This window comes from Nansenia antarctica (assembly GCF_963989245.1).
Source record: "Nansenia antarctica genome assembly, chromosome: 14".
In the NCBI taxonomy this organism is placed as follows: domain Eukaryota; kingdom Metazoa; phylum Chordata; class Actinopteri; order Argentiniformes; family Microstomatidae; genus Nansenia; species Nansenia antarctica.
The window spans coordinates 7,100,484-7,115,923 of record NC_137684.1 but is presented as its reverse complement, the minus strand read 5'-3'; the positions used below and the strand labels follow the sequence as shown (position 1 = coordinate 7,115,923).

The following is a 15,440-nucleotide window of genomic DNA, read 5'->3' as shown; positions in this document are numbered from 1 at the left end:
GTGTCTGGTCTGGTGTCTGGTGTCTGGTCTGGTGTCTGGTCTGGTGTCTGGTGTCTGGCCTGGTGTCTGGTGTCTGGCCTGGTGTCTGGCCTGGGTTTCTGCTTCTCAGCCCTCCTGCAGTGAGGCAACAGATTAACCAGATTATCTTCTGTTGTTCAGACACAAACTTTGACCCAATAACTTGCTTTCGTAGATTTTAGTGTTGAGACCTCACGTTGCGTGAGATATGATAAATTCTTGTAGCGCGAGATCTGGCCACGAGATCTCGTTGCGGGTTGAAGCTGCAAGCAAAAAATAAATAAAAATAATAAAATGAAAGATCGATCTCGGGATTTATGAATCGATAATCGCTCATTTAATGAAGATCGATTCATAATCGGGAAATCGATTTTTTTTGAACCCAGCCCTAGTGTCTGGTCTGGTGTCTGGTCTGGTGTCTGGTCTGGTGTCTGGCCTGGTGTCTGGTCTGGTGTCTGGTCTGGTGTCTGGCCTGGTGTCTGGTCTGGTGTCTGGTCTGGTGTCTGGCCTGGTGTCTGGCCTGGTGTCTGGTGTCTGGTCTGGTGTCTGGTCTGGTGTCTGGCCTGGTGTCTGGTGTCTGGCCTGGTGTCTGGTCTGGTGTCTGGCCTGGTGTCTGGTCTGGTGTCTGGTGTCTGGTCTGGTGTCTGGCCTGGTGTCTGGTCTGGTGTCTGGCCTGGTGTCTGGTCTGGTGTCTGGCCTGGTGTCTGGTCTGGTGTCTGGCCTGGTGTCTGGCCTGGTGTCTGGTCTGGTGTCTGGCCTGGTGTCTGGTGTCTGGTCTGGTGTCTGGCCTGGTGTCTGGCCTGGTGTCTGGCCTGGTGTCTGGTCTGGTGTCTGGTCTGGTGTCTGGTCTGGTGTCTGGCCTGGTGTCTGGTGTCTGGCCTGGTGTCTGGTCTGGTGTCTGGCCTGGTGTCTGGTCTGGTGTCTGGTGTCTGGTCTGGTGTCTGGCCTGGTGTCTGGTGTCTGGTCTGGTGTCTGGCCTGGTGTCGTGTCTGGTGTCTGGTCTGGTGTCTGGTGTCTGGTGTCTGGCCTGGTGTCTGGTGTCTGGTGTCTGGTGTCTGGCCTGGTGTCTGGTGTCTGGTGTCTGGCCTGGTGTCTGGTGTCTGGTGTCTGGTCTGGTGTCTGGTGTCTGGTGTCTGGCCTGGTGTCTGGCCTGGTGTCTGGTGTCTGGTGTCTGGCCTGGTGTCTGGCCTGGGTTTCTGCTTCTCAGCCCTCCTGCAGTGAGGCAACAGATTAACCAGATTATCTTCTGTTGTTCAGACACAAACTTTGACCCAATAACTTGCTTTCGTGTGTGTGTGTGTGTGTGTGTGTGTGTGTGTGTGTAATGGTAATGAGCCAGTCTTCTGATTTCTACCTCCACCAGCCTCCCCTGAACGGCTTTCATACTTCCTATTTGCTTGGGAACTTTGCTTGGGAAATCGGCACTTAAGTTGGCATGGTTACAGGGTTAGGCCTATTTTCAGTTGGCAACTACATTTTGTGTGTGTGTGTGTGTGTGTGTGTGTGCGTGTGTGCGCGCGCTATGGGTGACCGTCTCTCCTATACCAGTGCACTCAACCGCCCCATGCGGACAGGGCAGGACACCACTGAGGACATGGCAGGTCGTTGGGTCCTCTGGACTGCGTCTGTGTCTCCTGAGTGAGAGGCCTGAGAGAGTGTGGGACATTAAGCTGTTGCTGCAGCTGGCTAGACATGGGTCAGTGCGCCACAGAGTCCAGAGAGAGAGGGAGAGAGTCCCCACTGCCTGTCTGGGACATGTTGTGCCTCTCATGGGTACAAAACAGTAGTTACCCAGCACCCAACCATAACACTTACACAACATGTCAGGTGGCTCTCTTTCTCCTTCTCTCTCTCTCTCCCCCCCCCCCCCCCCTCTTCCTCTCTTTCCTCTCTCCCCGTCTCTCCCTTCCCATGTCTCTCTTCCCCTTTCTTTCTCCTATCTCCCCCCTCTCTTTCTCAACCCAACCTCCCTCCCTCCCTGTCTCTCTCTCTCATTCAGCCCAACTTAGTCCTTATCAAAGACTGCCCTATCACCAAGTAGAGAGCCATGGCCAAAACAGGACCTAGTTGTTCAGCGGGCAGGGAGTTGGTGTTGTGTCAATGGAGCGGCATTCAAAGTGTTTGGAATAGAGGTCACATTGTTAACCTGTACGGCGTTGGTCTAAATATGAAGCACAAGAGTGTTGCTGTTGACTGAAGTCCTGTAGACCCGGTTGACAAAAGTCGAGATAGCCAAGGCCGGTGTGCTTTGGCAGGGGTGCAAACTTGTCACCTTTCAGCGAAATTCGACATTTTTTACCTCAGAATAGATCGTCCACATGAATCATCACCAGTTTGTAGCCCTGTTTGGGTTTCTGCAAATTCTGGTACCTCTAACCCTGACAATGTCTTGTATAAGCCACTCCCTGAGGACCCTGTTTGGACTCAGTAAGTGAATGTCATCGTAAGATAATAATAATCTATGCCTGCGTCTACTGTCTGGCTCTTTAGGAGCAGGGTTGATGATGGCTGCCCTAGACGGACCTGTTCAGGGGGTTCAGGGGAAAGTGAAGAAGTGACTCAGCCCAAAAAAACAGGAATCCATGAAATTCCAGTGTTCCTATGGGTCCACCATGGACATTTATTTAAAAGTTGTTATTATTATTATTATTATTGTTGTTTTTTTTAATGTTATTTTTGCTTTTTGTGGGCAGTCCCACTTATTTAAAATTGTATTGGATAGTGAAGGCAGACAGGAAAGTAAGGAGAGAGGGTATGTCAGAAGGGCATGGGTGGGATTTGTACCCATACCGACATGGGCATATGTGTGCACTGTAGACCGCGGTGCTAGACCCCCGGACCACCCCACTCCCCAAGGACTCTGCAGGAAGACCACAAACATGGATTGATTTTAAATTGAATCAGTGAACTTAATGAAGTGTGATTGTGTCTTCCTCTTCCTGTCTCTAGGACTTCCTGTACGTGTTCCCGACACAGATCCAGGCCGCCAGGGCTGGTAATGCCATCCATGCCATCATGCTGTACAGGAGGAAGCTAGACAGAGCCCAGATCAAACCTGTGAGTCCCACCACTGGTGCTCTCTCTCTCTCTCTCTCTCTCTCTCTCTCTCTCTCTCTCTCTCTCTCTCTCTCTCTCTCTCTCTCTCTCTCTCTCTCTCACTCACCCTCTCTCTCACTCTCCCTCGCTCTCCCTCTCTCTCTTTCTCTCCCTCTCCCTCTCCCTCTCCCTCTCTCTCTCTCTCTCTCTCTCTCTCTCACTGTCTCTCGCTTTCTCTCTCTCTCTCTTGCTCTCTCCCTCTCTCGTTCTCTCTCTCTCTCTTTCTCTCTCGTTAGTTTGTGTGTGTGTGTTGTGTCGGTCAGACCAATGAAGTCTTCTCTGGCAAGGCAGCTTATTGAAAAGAAAAGAATGATGCAGAGCATTTTGTGTCATAGATATTTCATAACTGAATCTTGGCTGACTTCTAAGTAAACAGTCTGTCAGTCGACTGCCAAAAATACAACGTGCTACGACATAAAAGTCTATTTTTACAAATGTTTAACTTCTAAGATGAATTAATTGTGGCCCCGGAGATTAGACAAGGCTGTTATCCTAAATGATACTGTTTTATCTCATGCTACTGTTATCTTGTGTAGAACCTAGTGACCTTTCTGATTAGTTACGAAGTAACGAAGGCCTTTCATCTGTCTCCTCCTGTACTGCTGCTAAGCATGTGTGTAATACATAACCTGGCCACTAGGTTATGTACTGTAGTAACTGCCATTGTCGCACTGTGTACTGCCACCCCCCCTAGTGACGGTGCACTGTGCTCTAATGCTTCTACTACTGCAGGAACAGCTATGACTACAACCAGAGAGCATAGCTGTTTGGATGCTGTGTTTTGATGTGCTGACGTGATTTCTTGACTCTGTATCTCCCCTCCCTCCTACCTCCCTCCCTCTCTCTCTCTCTCTCTCTCTCTCTCTCCCCCTCTCTGTTCCTGCCTCCTCCTCAACCCCTGTGCATGATGCTTTAACGCACATCTACTTTACACACACTCACACACATTTATAAACATATAAACACTCACATAAACCTACAAACACAACATCCTCACACACATAAAAAATACCGCCAAAACACACTGACGTTCTCACTCACTCACACACACACAATATCTTACAAACACATCCTCACACACACAAAATACCCCTCAAAACACACTCCCTCCCACATCTCTACCCCCCCCCCCCCCACACACACACACACACACCCCCCATGGTAAACCTTGTATCTGCTGTTTTGTCCCTCCGCTCTCGGACGCTGCGTTAGATATACTTGCTGGCCAACAAGGTTCCTCTGTGCTCGGCTCAGTGGGAGCGGATGTTTAACACCTCCCGCGTGCCCGGGGAGGAGACAGGTAAGAGGAGGGCACTGCTGCACCCCCCCGCTGACCCCTGCCACCCCCCGTCACAACCCCCCCCTCCCCCCAGCTGTCAGGAACAGGAAATCCCTGACTCCCCCCTCCCCTCCCCCCCCAGCCTTAGTGTCAACCAGCACAGGCCTTTATTAGAAAACTGTTCTCATTGGCTGTTTTTCCCAAAATGATGTCGAACTTCGCTCCAACGTATGTTAGATAACATTCGACAGTTAATATCACAAGTTTTGGAGGGTTGCTAATGAACGCTGTTCCTAACGAACGCAATCATGCAGCTCTTTCGGGCCCTCGCTGCTGACATTGAGACTGTGGGGCTGCTAGTTTCCAGACACACCCTTCAATCCTGGCAGCCTTCTGAACCGCCCGCCCCACACACCTGTCTGCTCTACATCAAGCCGATCTTCATCCATCCTTCCTCCTCCTCCTCTCACTCTTCATCCCCCCCTTCCCCTAGGTGTGCCTCCTGCTCTCCGGTGGGTGGAGGTGTAGAGAGAGGTAGTGTGTCATCATCTCTCTGTGTTGTGACTCTCCTCCTCCTCCCCTTCTTGCTTTTCAGCTCATGCTCCTAAACACTATCCCCATGTGCTCCTCCCAATACGAGCGTATGTTCAACACCAGTCGCACCCCAGGGGTAGACACAGGTAGAGTCTTAGTGGCGCCGCCTTCTCCTCCTCCTCCTCCCTCCCCTACTCTTCAAACCCCCCCTCCCTCCCTCCTCCTCCTCCTTCTCCTCCCTCCCCTACTCTTCAAACCCCCCCTCCCTCCCTCCTCCTTCTCCTCCCTCCCCTACTCTTCCAAACCCCCTCCCTCCCTCCACCTCCCCCTCCCTCCCTCCTCCCCCTACTCCTCCAACCCCCTCCCTCCCTCCCCCTCCCTCCCTCCCTCCCTACTCTTCCAACCCCCCTCCCTCCCTCCACCTCCCCCTCCCTCCCTCCTCCCCCTACTCTTCCAACCCCCCTCCCTCCCTCCACCTCCCCCTACTCCTCCAACCCCCTCCCTCCTCCCCCTACTCCTCCAACCCCCTCCCTCCTCCCCCTACTCCTCCAACCCCCTCCCTCCCTCCCTACTCCTCCCTCCCTCCTCCCCCTACTCCTCCAACCCCCTCCCTCCCTCCCTACTCCTCCCTCCCTCCTCCCCCTACTCTTCCAACCCCCCTCCCTCCCTCCACCTCCCCCTACTCCTCCAACCCCCTCCCTCCTCCCCCTACTCCTCCCTCCCCCTCCCTCCTCCCCCTACTCCTCCAACCCCCTCCCTCCTCCCCCTACTCCTCCAACCCCCTCCCTCCCTCCTCCCCCTACTCCTCCAACCCCCTCCCTCCCTCCCCCCTCCCCCTACTCCTCCAACCCCCTCCCTCCCTCCACCTCCCCCTCCCTCCCTCCCTCCTCCCCCTACTCCTCCTCCCCCCTCCCTCCTCCCCCTACTCCTCCAACCCCCTCCCTCCTCCCCCTACTCTTCCAACCCCCCTCCCTCCCTCCCTCCCTCCCCCCTCCCCCTACTCCTCCAACCCCCCTCCCTCCCTCCCTCCTCCACCTCCCCCTCCTCCCCCCTCCCCCCTCCCCCTACTCCTCCAACCCCCTCCCTCCCTCCACCTCCCCCTCCCTCCCTCCTCCCCCTACTCCTCCAACCCCCTCCCTCCCTCCCTCTTCCTCCTCCTTCCCCAACTCCTCCAACCCTCCCTCCCTCCCTCCTCACATTTTTTTGGCAACTTTTTTCTGATAATTTAAGATTAATTAATTAATGAAGGATTTGAACGATATATGGTGATGATAATAATACTGCATGTGGGCGTGTACACATGGTGAAGACTTGCAGTGTGCATGTCAGTAAGGCTCAGGGCATTATGTAGTGTAAGTTATTCATAATTGAAAGGTGTTTTGAGTGGAGTAAGGCTTGAACATTAACTGTGCTAGGCTTGTAATTTAGTTACTTATTTAGGTACCCAAATGAGTATTTTTTTGAAATGTGTTGTTTGTTTGGGATGACTGTAGTCAGTCAGATGGTTAGAGAGCTGCTTGAGTTTGGCACCCGAAAGATGTTGTTAGATATACTGTATGGTAGGTTTGCCAGATGATATAAACTTACATTGTATAATTATAGCCTTTAGAAGATTAAATTAGAAATGTGAGTGAACTACGGTGGAAGAAGACATCAGAGGACGGACTGTTTGTAATGCGTGTACACTCGTTTGATAACTTTCCTCATTCTGTTCATTCCAATGAGCCCGTCGTCCGATATCTGCCTCCCCTGGTGAGCGAACGTTCCTGACACACCCCTACTAGGACGCTTACACACTTGTTTTTGATCCATGAATGATTGCTGAGATGGCAGACAGCCATTGGGTGATAAGAGCTACAAGGAAGTTACCTTGAGGCGTGTGCCATGAACGGGGGTTTACCAGGAAGTTCTAAGTTCAGTCAGGAGGAACAGAAGTAACCTCACTGATCCGGTCTAGTCCTGTCCTCCAATGAACCTGACTTTTACGACATTCATACCATTGCGAGTCAAAACAGCACACTCTCTTCGCATAAATGCCTCACGTTCAATTGAATTTAGTGTAGTAGTAGTAGTAGTAGTAGTAGTAGTAGTAGTACGGTAGTAGTAGCAGCAGCAGTAGTAGTAGTAAAAAGACTTAAGTCCTCTGTAGGAACTGTTGAGTGTTAAGTCATTTGTAGTAACACTTAAGCAGTGTTCTATTCTAATATACAGTGGGTTCGGAAAGTATTCAGACCCCCTTACATTTTTCACTCTTTGTCATATTGCAGCCATTTGCTAAAATCAGTTAATTTCATTTCTTTCCTCGTTCATGCACACACAGCACCCAATATTGTCAGAAAAACACAGACTTGTAGACATTTTTGCAGATTTATTACAAAATAAACACTGAAATATCACATGGCCATAAGTATTCAGACCCTTTGCTCTGTATTGAGTAGAAGCACCTTTATGAGCCAATACAGCCACGAGTCTTCTTGGGAATGATCCAACAAGTTTTTCACACCTGGATTTGGGGATCTTTTGCCATTCCTCCTTGCAGATCCTCTCCAGTTCTGTCAGGTTGGATGGTGAACGTTGGTGGACAGCCATCTTCAGGTCTCTCCAGAGATGCTCAATTGGATTTATGTCAGGACTCTGGCTCGGCCATTCAAGAACATTCACAGAGTTGTTCTGAAACCACTCCTTCGTTATTTTAGCTGTGTGCTTGGGATCATTGTCTTGTTGGAAGGTGAACCTTCGGCCCATTCTGAGGTCGTGAACACTCTGGAAAAGGTTTTTGTCCAGGATATCAATGTACTTGGCTGCATTCATCTTTCCTTCAATTGCAACCAGTCGTCCTGTCCCTGCAGCTGAAAAACACCCCCACAGCATGATGCTGCCACCCCCATGCTTCACTGTAGGGATGGTATTAGGCAGGTGATGAGCAGTGCCAGGTGTTGTCCACACATACCGCTTAGAATTAAGACCAAAAAGTTCGATTCTGGTCTCATCAGACCAGAGAATTTTATTTCTCAGAGTCTGGGAGTCCTTCAGGTGTTTTTTGGCAAACTCGATGCGGGCTTTCATGTGTTTTGCACTGAGAAGAGGCTTCCGTCGGGCCACTCTGCCATAAAGCCCCGACTGATGGAGGGCTGCAGTGATGGTTGTCTTTCTAGAACTTTGTCCCATCTCCCCGCTGCATCTCTGGAGCTCAGCCAGAGTGATCTTTGGGTTCTTCTTTACCTCTCTCACCAAGGCTCTTCTCCCCCGGATGCTCAGTTTGGCCGGACGGCCAGTTCGAGGAAGAGTCCTGGTCATCCCAAACTTCTTCCATTTAAGGATTATGGAGGCCACTGTGCTCTTAGGAACCTTAAGTGCAACAGACATTTTTTTGTAGCCTCGGCCAGATCTGTGCCTTGCCACAATTCTGTCTCTCAGCTCTTCAGTCAGTTCCTTCGACCTCATGATTCTCATTTGCTCTGACTTTACACTGTGAGCTGTAAGGTCTTCTATTGACAGGTGTGTGCTTTTCCCAATCATGTCCAATCTATATATTTAAGCACAGCTGGACTCCAAGGAAGGTGTAGGCCCATCTCAAGGATGATCAGAAGAGTTGGACAGCACCTGAGTTAAATATACAAGTGTCACAGCAAAGGGTCTGAATACTTATGGCCATGTGATATTTCAGTGTTTATTTTGTAATAAATCTGCAAAAATGTCTACAAGTCTGTGTTTTTCTGACAATATTGGGTGCTGTGTGTGCATGAACGAGGGAAAAAATGAAATTAATTGATTTTAGCAAATGGCTGCAATATGACAAAGAGTGAAAGATTTAAGGGGGTCTGAATACTTTCCGAACCCACTGTACATGAGTAGGGCTTCTGTCTGTGTGCCTTTTAAAACCCTGTTTGGACGTCAGTTGATCCTGATGATGTGAAAATCCATTGTCTTATTATTTATAATAACCAGCATGAACATGATCTGTCCATAGAGGACTCCTGTTGCATGGACTAACGTTCCGCCTCGAAATTAACGGAATGGAGATTTAAAAAAAACTCTTTCTTACTCATTTGGAGTGTCTAGTCATGATTCTGTATCAGTATGAAGTGTATACTCTGATGACACGGTCCATGTTGTGTGGGGGCTCTCTGGAGATTGTGTACGGAAACATTTTACTCTCAAGAAGTTAAATATAAATGTATGACATGAACGGATTTATCGATATTATCAAATGCTTAAATGTCAGACATTATTGTTTTTATCACCTAAAATTAGTGTTTCTGCTTCAGGCAGCTTCGTCAAAGCTACAATATAGCGTTAATGAGTCCCAGGCTACCTCCGATCCACATATCCCCAAATTGAGAGGAAGTTACTGAAAAGTACAAGTTATAGTAAGCATACATACGCTACCTGGGTGCAAGGTGTTACCTGGGAGCAAGGTGTTACCTGGGGGGTATTCCATCAATGTCGCTAGAGGACAATCCAGGCTCTCGTGAGACTTATCAAAAAGCCTGGATTGTCCTTTAGCGACGTTGATGGAATACCCCCCTGAGAGCAAGGTGTTGTGTTTGGGCCAAAGCTCCAAGGGAAGTGACCCTAACATAGCCTGTCCCCTCCCCTTCCTCCATCCCCCCCCCTAAACGGCCAAACGCTTGTTTGACCACTCTGAGCACCACCGTGACGTTTCTGTCGCAGAGAAGAACGATTAACTGATCAGCATGTTCATCGGTAATTGACATGTTTATAAAGTGGTAATAACATGTTTAGAAGTGGTAATAACATGTTTAGAAGTGGTAATAACATGTTTAGAAGTGGTGCTCCTCAAACAACCGTTTGGACCTCCCCGAAATTCATTGCCACGTTCCATCCCCCCTCCCACCTGCTTGTCTTTGTCGGTCTGCTTTAGTTCTTAGGTCCAATGAACAAGCCCCCCTTTTTGTCGTTTTCTTATTCAAACTGAATGTCCTGTGAAAAGTGTTCACTTGAATAAGAAAATCAGCTGCCTCCAAAATATATGATCAATTAATGTTGACTTTTCAAATGTCCAGTATATGGTGCTTTGGTGGTATTTCACAGAGTTTTTATCATAAGGATAACCCAGACATGCTTTTGTAATTTTCAGTCAATTAATTGAAATCAATTATATAAATTACTGTTCCATCGATACTGTGCTAATTCGACAACATCCAAGTCCAACCCCTGTCTTTATGCTGTAAAACTCTGTGAAATTCCTGTCTCCTCTTCAGTTCCGCCCTCCCTTCTTGCTCCCATGAGAGCTTTTACCAGTGACATCCTCCTTACCTTAATGGTATCTATGGTTACGGTGTTTACCAGTGACATCCTCCTTATCCTAATGGTATCTATGGTTACGGTGTTTACAGGCGTGGTTATATACAAGCCTGCTTATCCTTGCGCAAATCCCCCCACACTTTTCCATCTTTCTTTCTCTCCCTCTCTCTCTCTCTCCGCCCCCCCCCCTTCAGATGTCATTCAGCACGTGAACAACAGTAAGCACATCGCCGTGTACCATAAGGGGCGTTTCTTTAAGGTGTGGGTGTTCTATGACGGACGCCTGCTGTTGCCGCGGGAGATCGAGCAGCAGATGGAGAGGATCCTGGCGGACGGGTCGGAGCCGCAACCCGGAGAAGAGGCGCTGGCCGCGCTCACCGCCGGCGAGAGGTGGGTGGGGCGCACGGGACAGGAAGTGGATGTCGATGTGCAACAAAAATGTTTGTTGGTTTAGGATCCCTGAGATGAGATGAAAGGGAGATCAGACAATGTGGGGGGGGCGTCTGTGGCGCAGGAGGTAGAGCCGGCGTCTAACGATCGCAAGGTCGGCAGATCAGCGGTTCGACCCCCGCTGACATGGTCACATGTCTGTGTCCTTGGGCCCCCAAAATTGCTCCCAATGAGCGGGCCGGCACCTTGCACGGTAGCTTGCCGCCATTTGTGAGTGAATGGGTGAAATGAGAGGCTATGGTAAAGCGCTTTGGAATAAGTCAGTCCATGTTGTCAGGTTTCTTCGTGAAGTACGAACGTTCCATGGTTAAATCTCAAAGGCCTTTCCTTGAGACCAGGTGAGCAGAGAGGACGTGAGGCATCAAGGAGAGACTTTGGAGATTGTGCCTTTGTGTCGCAGCAGGACACATTGGTCACATGTCACAAGTCTTTCTTTTGATTCCTCTCGTCCTCTCTCCTCGCTTCCTTCTCAACGAAGGGAAACCCCATTGGAGGAGAAGGTCCCAGGCTCCTCCCTTCAGATCTTCTTCTCCAATGGGGTTTGAGAAGACGGTGAGGACGCGAGGAGTCAACGAAAGACTTTGCGAGATTTGACCCACGTGTCTGCTGTAAACGCAAAGGCAGAATCTCCAAAGTCTTTCCTTCGTACCTCACGGAAAACAGAAAAGACTTTCCGCGATTCAGTGAGAATGGAGCTTGATGGGACTCACGCCGATCCATCGTCCTGATCGGTTTCTTGTTTTCTGTCCTTTGAACGCCGGCCACGCCCCACCAGGACACCGTGGGCGAACGCACGCGACAAGTACTTCAGCAAAGGGAGGAACAAGTCGTCGCTGGACGCCATCGAGAAGGCCGCCTTCTGCGTAACCCTGGACGAGTCGGAGCAAGCCTTCGATGCAGACAACCCAGTCAAGTCTTTGGACAGCTACGCCAAGTCCCTCCTCCACGGAAAGTGCAATGACAGGTGAGTCTGTAGAACCAAGCCTGAGGACACACAGACTACATACAGTAGACTACAGAGCAGTCATGACATCTGACATGTAGGCTACATAGAGGTCATGACAGCTGACATGTAGGCTACATAGAGGTCATGACATCTGACATGTAGGCTACATAGAGGTCATGACATCTGACATGTAGGCTACATAAAGGTCATGACATCTGGCACATAGGCTACATAGCAATCATGACATATGACATGTAGGCTATATAGTGGTCATTTCTTTCTTTGGTGTCATGGTTCGGAAACCTATCCTTTAAGAAGAAATGGTCAAATAGTCTAGTCGGCTGATTGGTGAGTGACAGCTTAACCCAGTGTCCCTGGGTCCATTTTAAATGACGACTCTCCACTTTACACGGTAGACTTTCAGCTTCTCCCTTCCGGGTGAAGGTTTATAGTCCCAAGTGCAGAACAAAGCGGTATAAAAATACCTTTGTTCCAGCAGCCGTCACTCAGATAAACAAGCCGTAGCAACATTGCACAGATTATTTCATTGTTTTCTTTTTCTTTTACTTCTAGTACTTTTATTTTGTTTGTCTACTGTCTGTGTTGTAAATATGTGTCAACATGGATGACTCGTTTACTGCAAAACAAATCCCCGCCTCGGGAGGGAGCTTGCATGTGCCCTTGAGCAAGGCACTTAACCCCTAATTGCTACAGGGGCGCCGAATATGTCTGACCCTGCGCCTAGAGCAGAAATACCAAATTTCCAACAGTTGAATGCATGACAATATGTCAGTCAAATAAAGTAACCCGAACCTGACATCTGTATGACTGAATACGGCGCTCTCATAAACGTGGACTATGTTGTCTTCCTGTCTTCAGATGGTTTGACAAGTCCTTCAACCTCATCGTCTTCAAGAACGGCACCATGGGCCTGAACGCCGAGCACGCCTGGGCGGACGCACCAATCATAGGCCATCTCTGGGAGGTAAGAATAATAATAATAATAATACATTTTATTTATGGGCGCCTTTCAAGGCTCTCAAGGACACCTTACATACTGTAGGTAAAACCACATATCAAAACATCATAGTCAACAAAGCAAAGTGAGATAAAACAGCAAAGTCAGATATAACAACAAACAAAATACAGCAGATCAAACCAAGTAAGCCATTGTGAAAAGGTGTGTTTTAAGACTGGATTTGAAAGTGGAGAGAGTGTCAATATTACGTATGTTAGGTGGCAGAGAGTTCCAGAGGCGGGGAGCAGAACGGCTAAAGGCTCTAGATCCCATAGTAGTCAGGTGGGCAGAAGGGATGACAAGTTGGTTGGCAGAGGAGATCTGAGACTACGGGAGGGAGTGTGACTAAGAAGGAGTTCAGAGAGGTTTGAGGGTGCTAGGTTATGGAGAGCCTTAAAGGTGAGAAGGAGAATCTTAAAATGAATACGGAATTTAATGGGGAGCCAGTGAAGTTGTTGGAGAACTGGAGTGTTATGGTCAATGGAGGGAGTTCTAGTAATGAGTTCTAGTGCAGGTGAGTTCTGGACCAGTTGAAGTTTATGGAGACATTTGTGTGGGAGACCAAAGAGGATGGCATTGCAGTAGTCTATACAGGATGTGACCAGGGCATGGACAAGAATGGCGGTGCTGGAGGGTGTAAGTGATGGACGGAGACGATTAATGTTGCTTAGGTGGAAATATGCAGACCGAGTGACATTGTTGATGTGTGATTCGAAAGATAATGTGCTGTCCAGGACGACACCCAGACTCTTAACCTGAGGGGAAGGGGAGACTGTGGAGTTGGTATGGTATGGTTCAATGGTAAAGGAGAAGCTGTGAGGTTTAGCTAAGGTGGATTTAGTGCCAACGAGGAGAACCTCTGTTTTATAGGGATGCTCCGATTTATCGGCCACCGATTTAAATCGGCCGATTTCACTCCAAATGACTCGATCGGTGATCGGCAAAAATGGCCGATCGCAAAAGCCGATCTTTTAAGTTATTTTATTGTGGGAAAACGTTACTTCTCAACAGGATTTTACAGGGTTCGTTCAAACTATCGTAATTCTTGAACTATTATGTGCAATCGAAAAAAATCCAACAGTTTCTGAAAGCAGATACGTTGCACTCTCTAACCATTTAGGGTTATTACGGTAGTTCACCCAAAAAAATTATGCATTGACCTCAAAGCGTCATAGGAGCTGGAGAGTGATTTCAAGAGAAGCGGTATTTTTTTTATCATACAGCCCCAAACACAAACACGTCCCAAAACAAAAATATTTACAAAAGCCTTACCAAACAGTAGTCTATGGCAAACGAGAATGGTGAATCCAATCCATAAAGTATTTAGTGATCGTTAAACTGTTGTTTATTATATTGAGTGGGTACTTTACAACAACAAAAAACAACGAGTCGGTGAGTGGTGTAGTTCTAGGCTGCGTTCGTAAATTCGCTCTGGAAATCTGACCAGCACTCATGGAATGCCTCTTGTCCAATCAAATTACTTGGTCCCTCTATGACGTTGAGCCCATTGTGCGCTCCGGCGCTCTCAGAGCGAATTTACGAACGCAGCCCTAGACTGTCTCGCGTCCCCCTTTACCTCGCTTCTACCATGCTGCTACGGTGCTTCTATAACATCAGGATCAGACACAGGGCGAGACTTTAAAAAGAAACCTTTTTAATGGCTTCTGTGTGCTTTAGACTTGCGTAGAATCGCTTTTATTTTTATTTAAAAAGTCAGACCGGACAATGTATTATTGTCGCCAGACCCACTGCGTGGGAATATGACGCGTGCGGGTGAGAGACAACATCAAAACTTGCACTTATTGCTTGTGTGACATTGGTTAATGGACGAGCATTCTAATAAAATAAATGTACAACGTTAAGCTGCGCCCAAAACCCTGATATGTTGCCATGTGAAATGATAAGACAAGAGGCCACGATATGATAATCGCCGTAGGAGGCGATTCGACTGTAGGCATGTGAAGTTATAATTTCTTCAAACTTGCAGTGGTAGCAGTGTGTGTGTTTTAGTAAATATAGCGTGTGTGTGTAGCTGTACGTGTGTGTGTGTGTGTGTGTGTGTGTGTGTGTGTGTGTGGCCCTCTTGTGAGAGGTGTGTGTGTACCTGTGAGAGGTGTGTGTGTACCTGTGAGAGGTGTGTGTGTGTGTGTGTGTGGCCCTCCTGTGAGAGGTGTGTGTGTACCTGTGAGAGGTGTGTGTGTGTGTGTGTGTGTGTGTGTGTGTGTGTGTGCCATATCTCAGTATGCAGGCAAGTAAGTGCAGTGTAAGTAAGTGTGTGAGTTTATTCTGTTATTTATGCTATTATATCTAGTATTGTGTTGAGAAGCAATGGAAATGAATCAAGAATTGATAAAGTAGGCTACCGTATTTTCCGCACTATAAGGCGCACCGGATTATAAGGCGCACCTTCAATGAATGGCCTATTTTAGAACTGTTTTCATATACAGGGCGCACCGGATTATAAGGCGCATAGAATAGAAGATACTGCTGTCAAACGTTTGGGTTGTGTTACGCCCAAGCTCCACCTACTGCGTTGCATCACCTCTCCATCGGTGTTGTGTCAACTTCCCGTTGTCCATGCTCCACCTGAGCGTTGTCACCGTCAACGTTCTACCTGCTCCACTGTCAAAAAAATATATTTTTCCACCTCAAGTATCAGCCGTTCGTCATCCATTTTTGCAACAAGCGTCAAGGACCTGTGGTGATTCACAGCTGACTCGCGTGAATAGCAATTCGCAATAGCTGCGACCACGAGCTAGAGTGGCTACAGGCATTTTCAATCTAGTATTATCTCTATTAGTGGATTAACCGCTGTGGTGATTTAACAGTTG

At 48.4% G+C, this 15,440-nt stretch overlaps 1 protein-coding gene across 1 annotated transcript in view; it reads left to right on the top strand.

Moving 5' to 3' along the window:
* cpt1ab (carnitine palmitoyltransferase 1Ab (liver)) overlaps positions 1 to 15,440 on the top strand; it is a 44,016-nt gene that overhangs the window by 17,139 nt on the left and 11,437 nt on the right. The window contains exons 8-12 of the mRNA XM_080545275.1: positions 2,968 to 3,075; positions 4,989 to 5,073; positions 10,390 to 10,585; positions 11,421 to 11,609; positions 12,471 to 12,576. Of these exons, the coding sequence (XP_080401401.1) occupies positions 2,968 to 3,075; positions 4,989 to 5,073; positions 10,390 to 10,585; positions 11,421 to 11,609; positions 12,471 to 12,576 (684 nt within the window). The remainder of the gene's footprint in view (positions 1 to 2,967; positions 3,076 to 4,988; positions 5,074 to 10,389; positions 10,586 to 11,420; positions 11,610 to 12,470; positions 12,577 to 15,440) is intronic.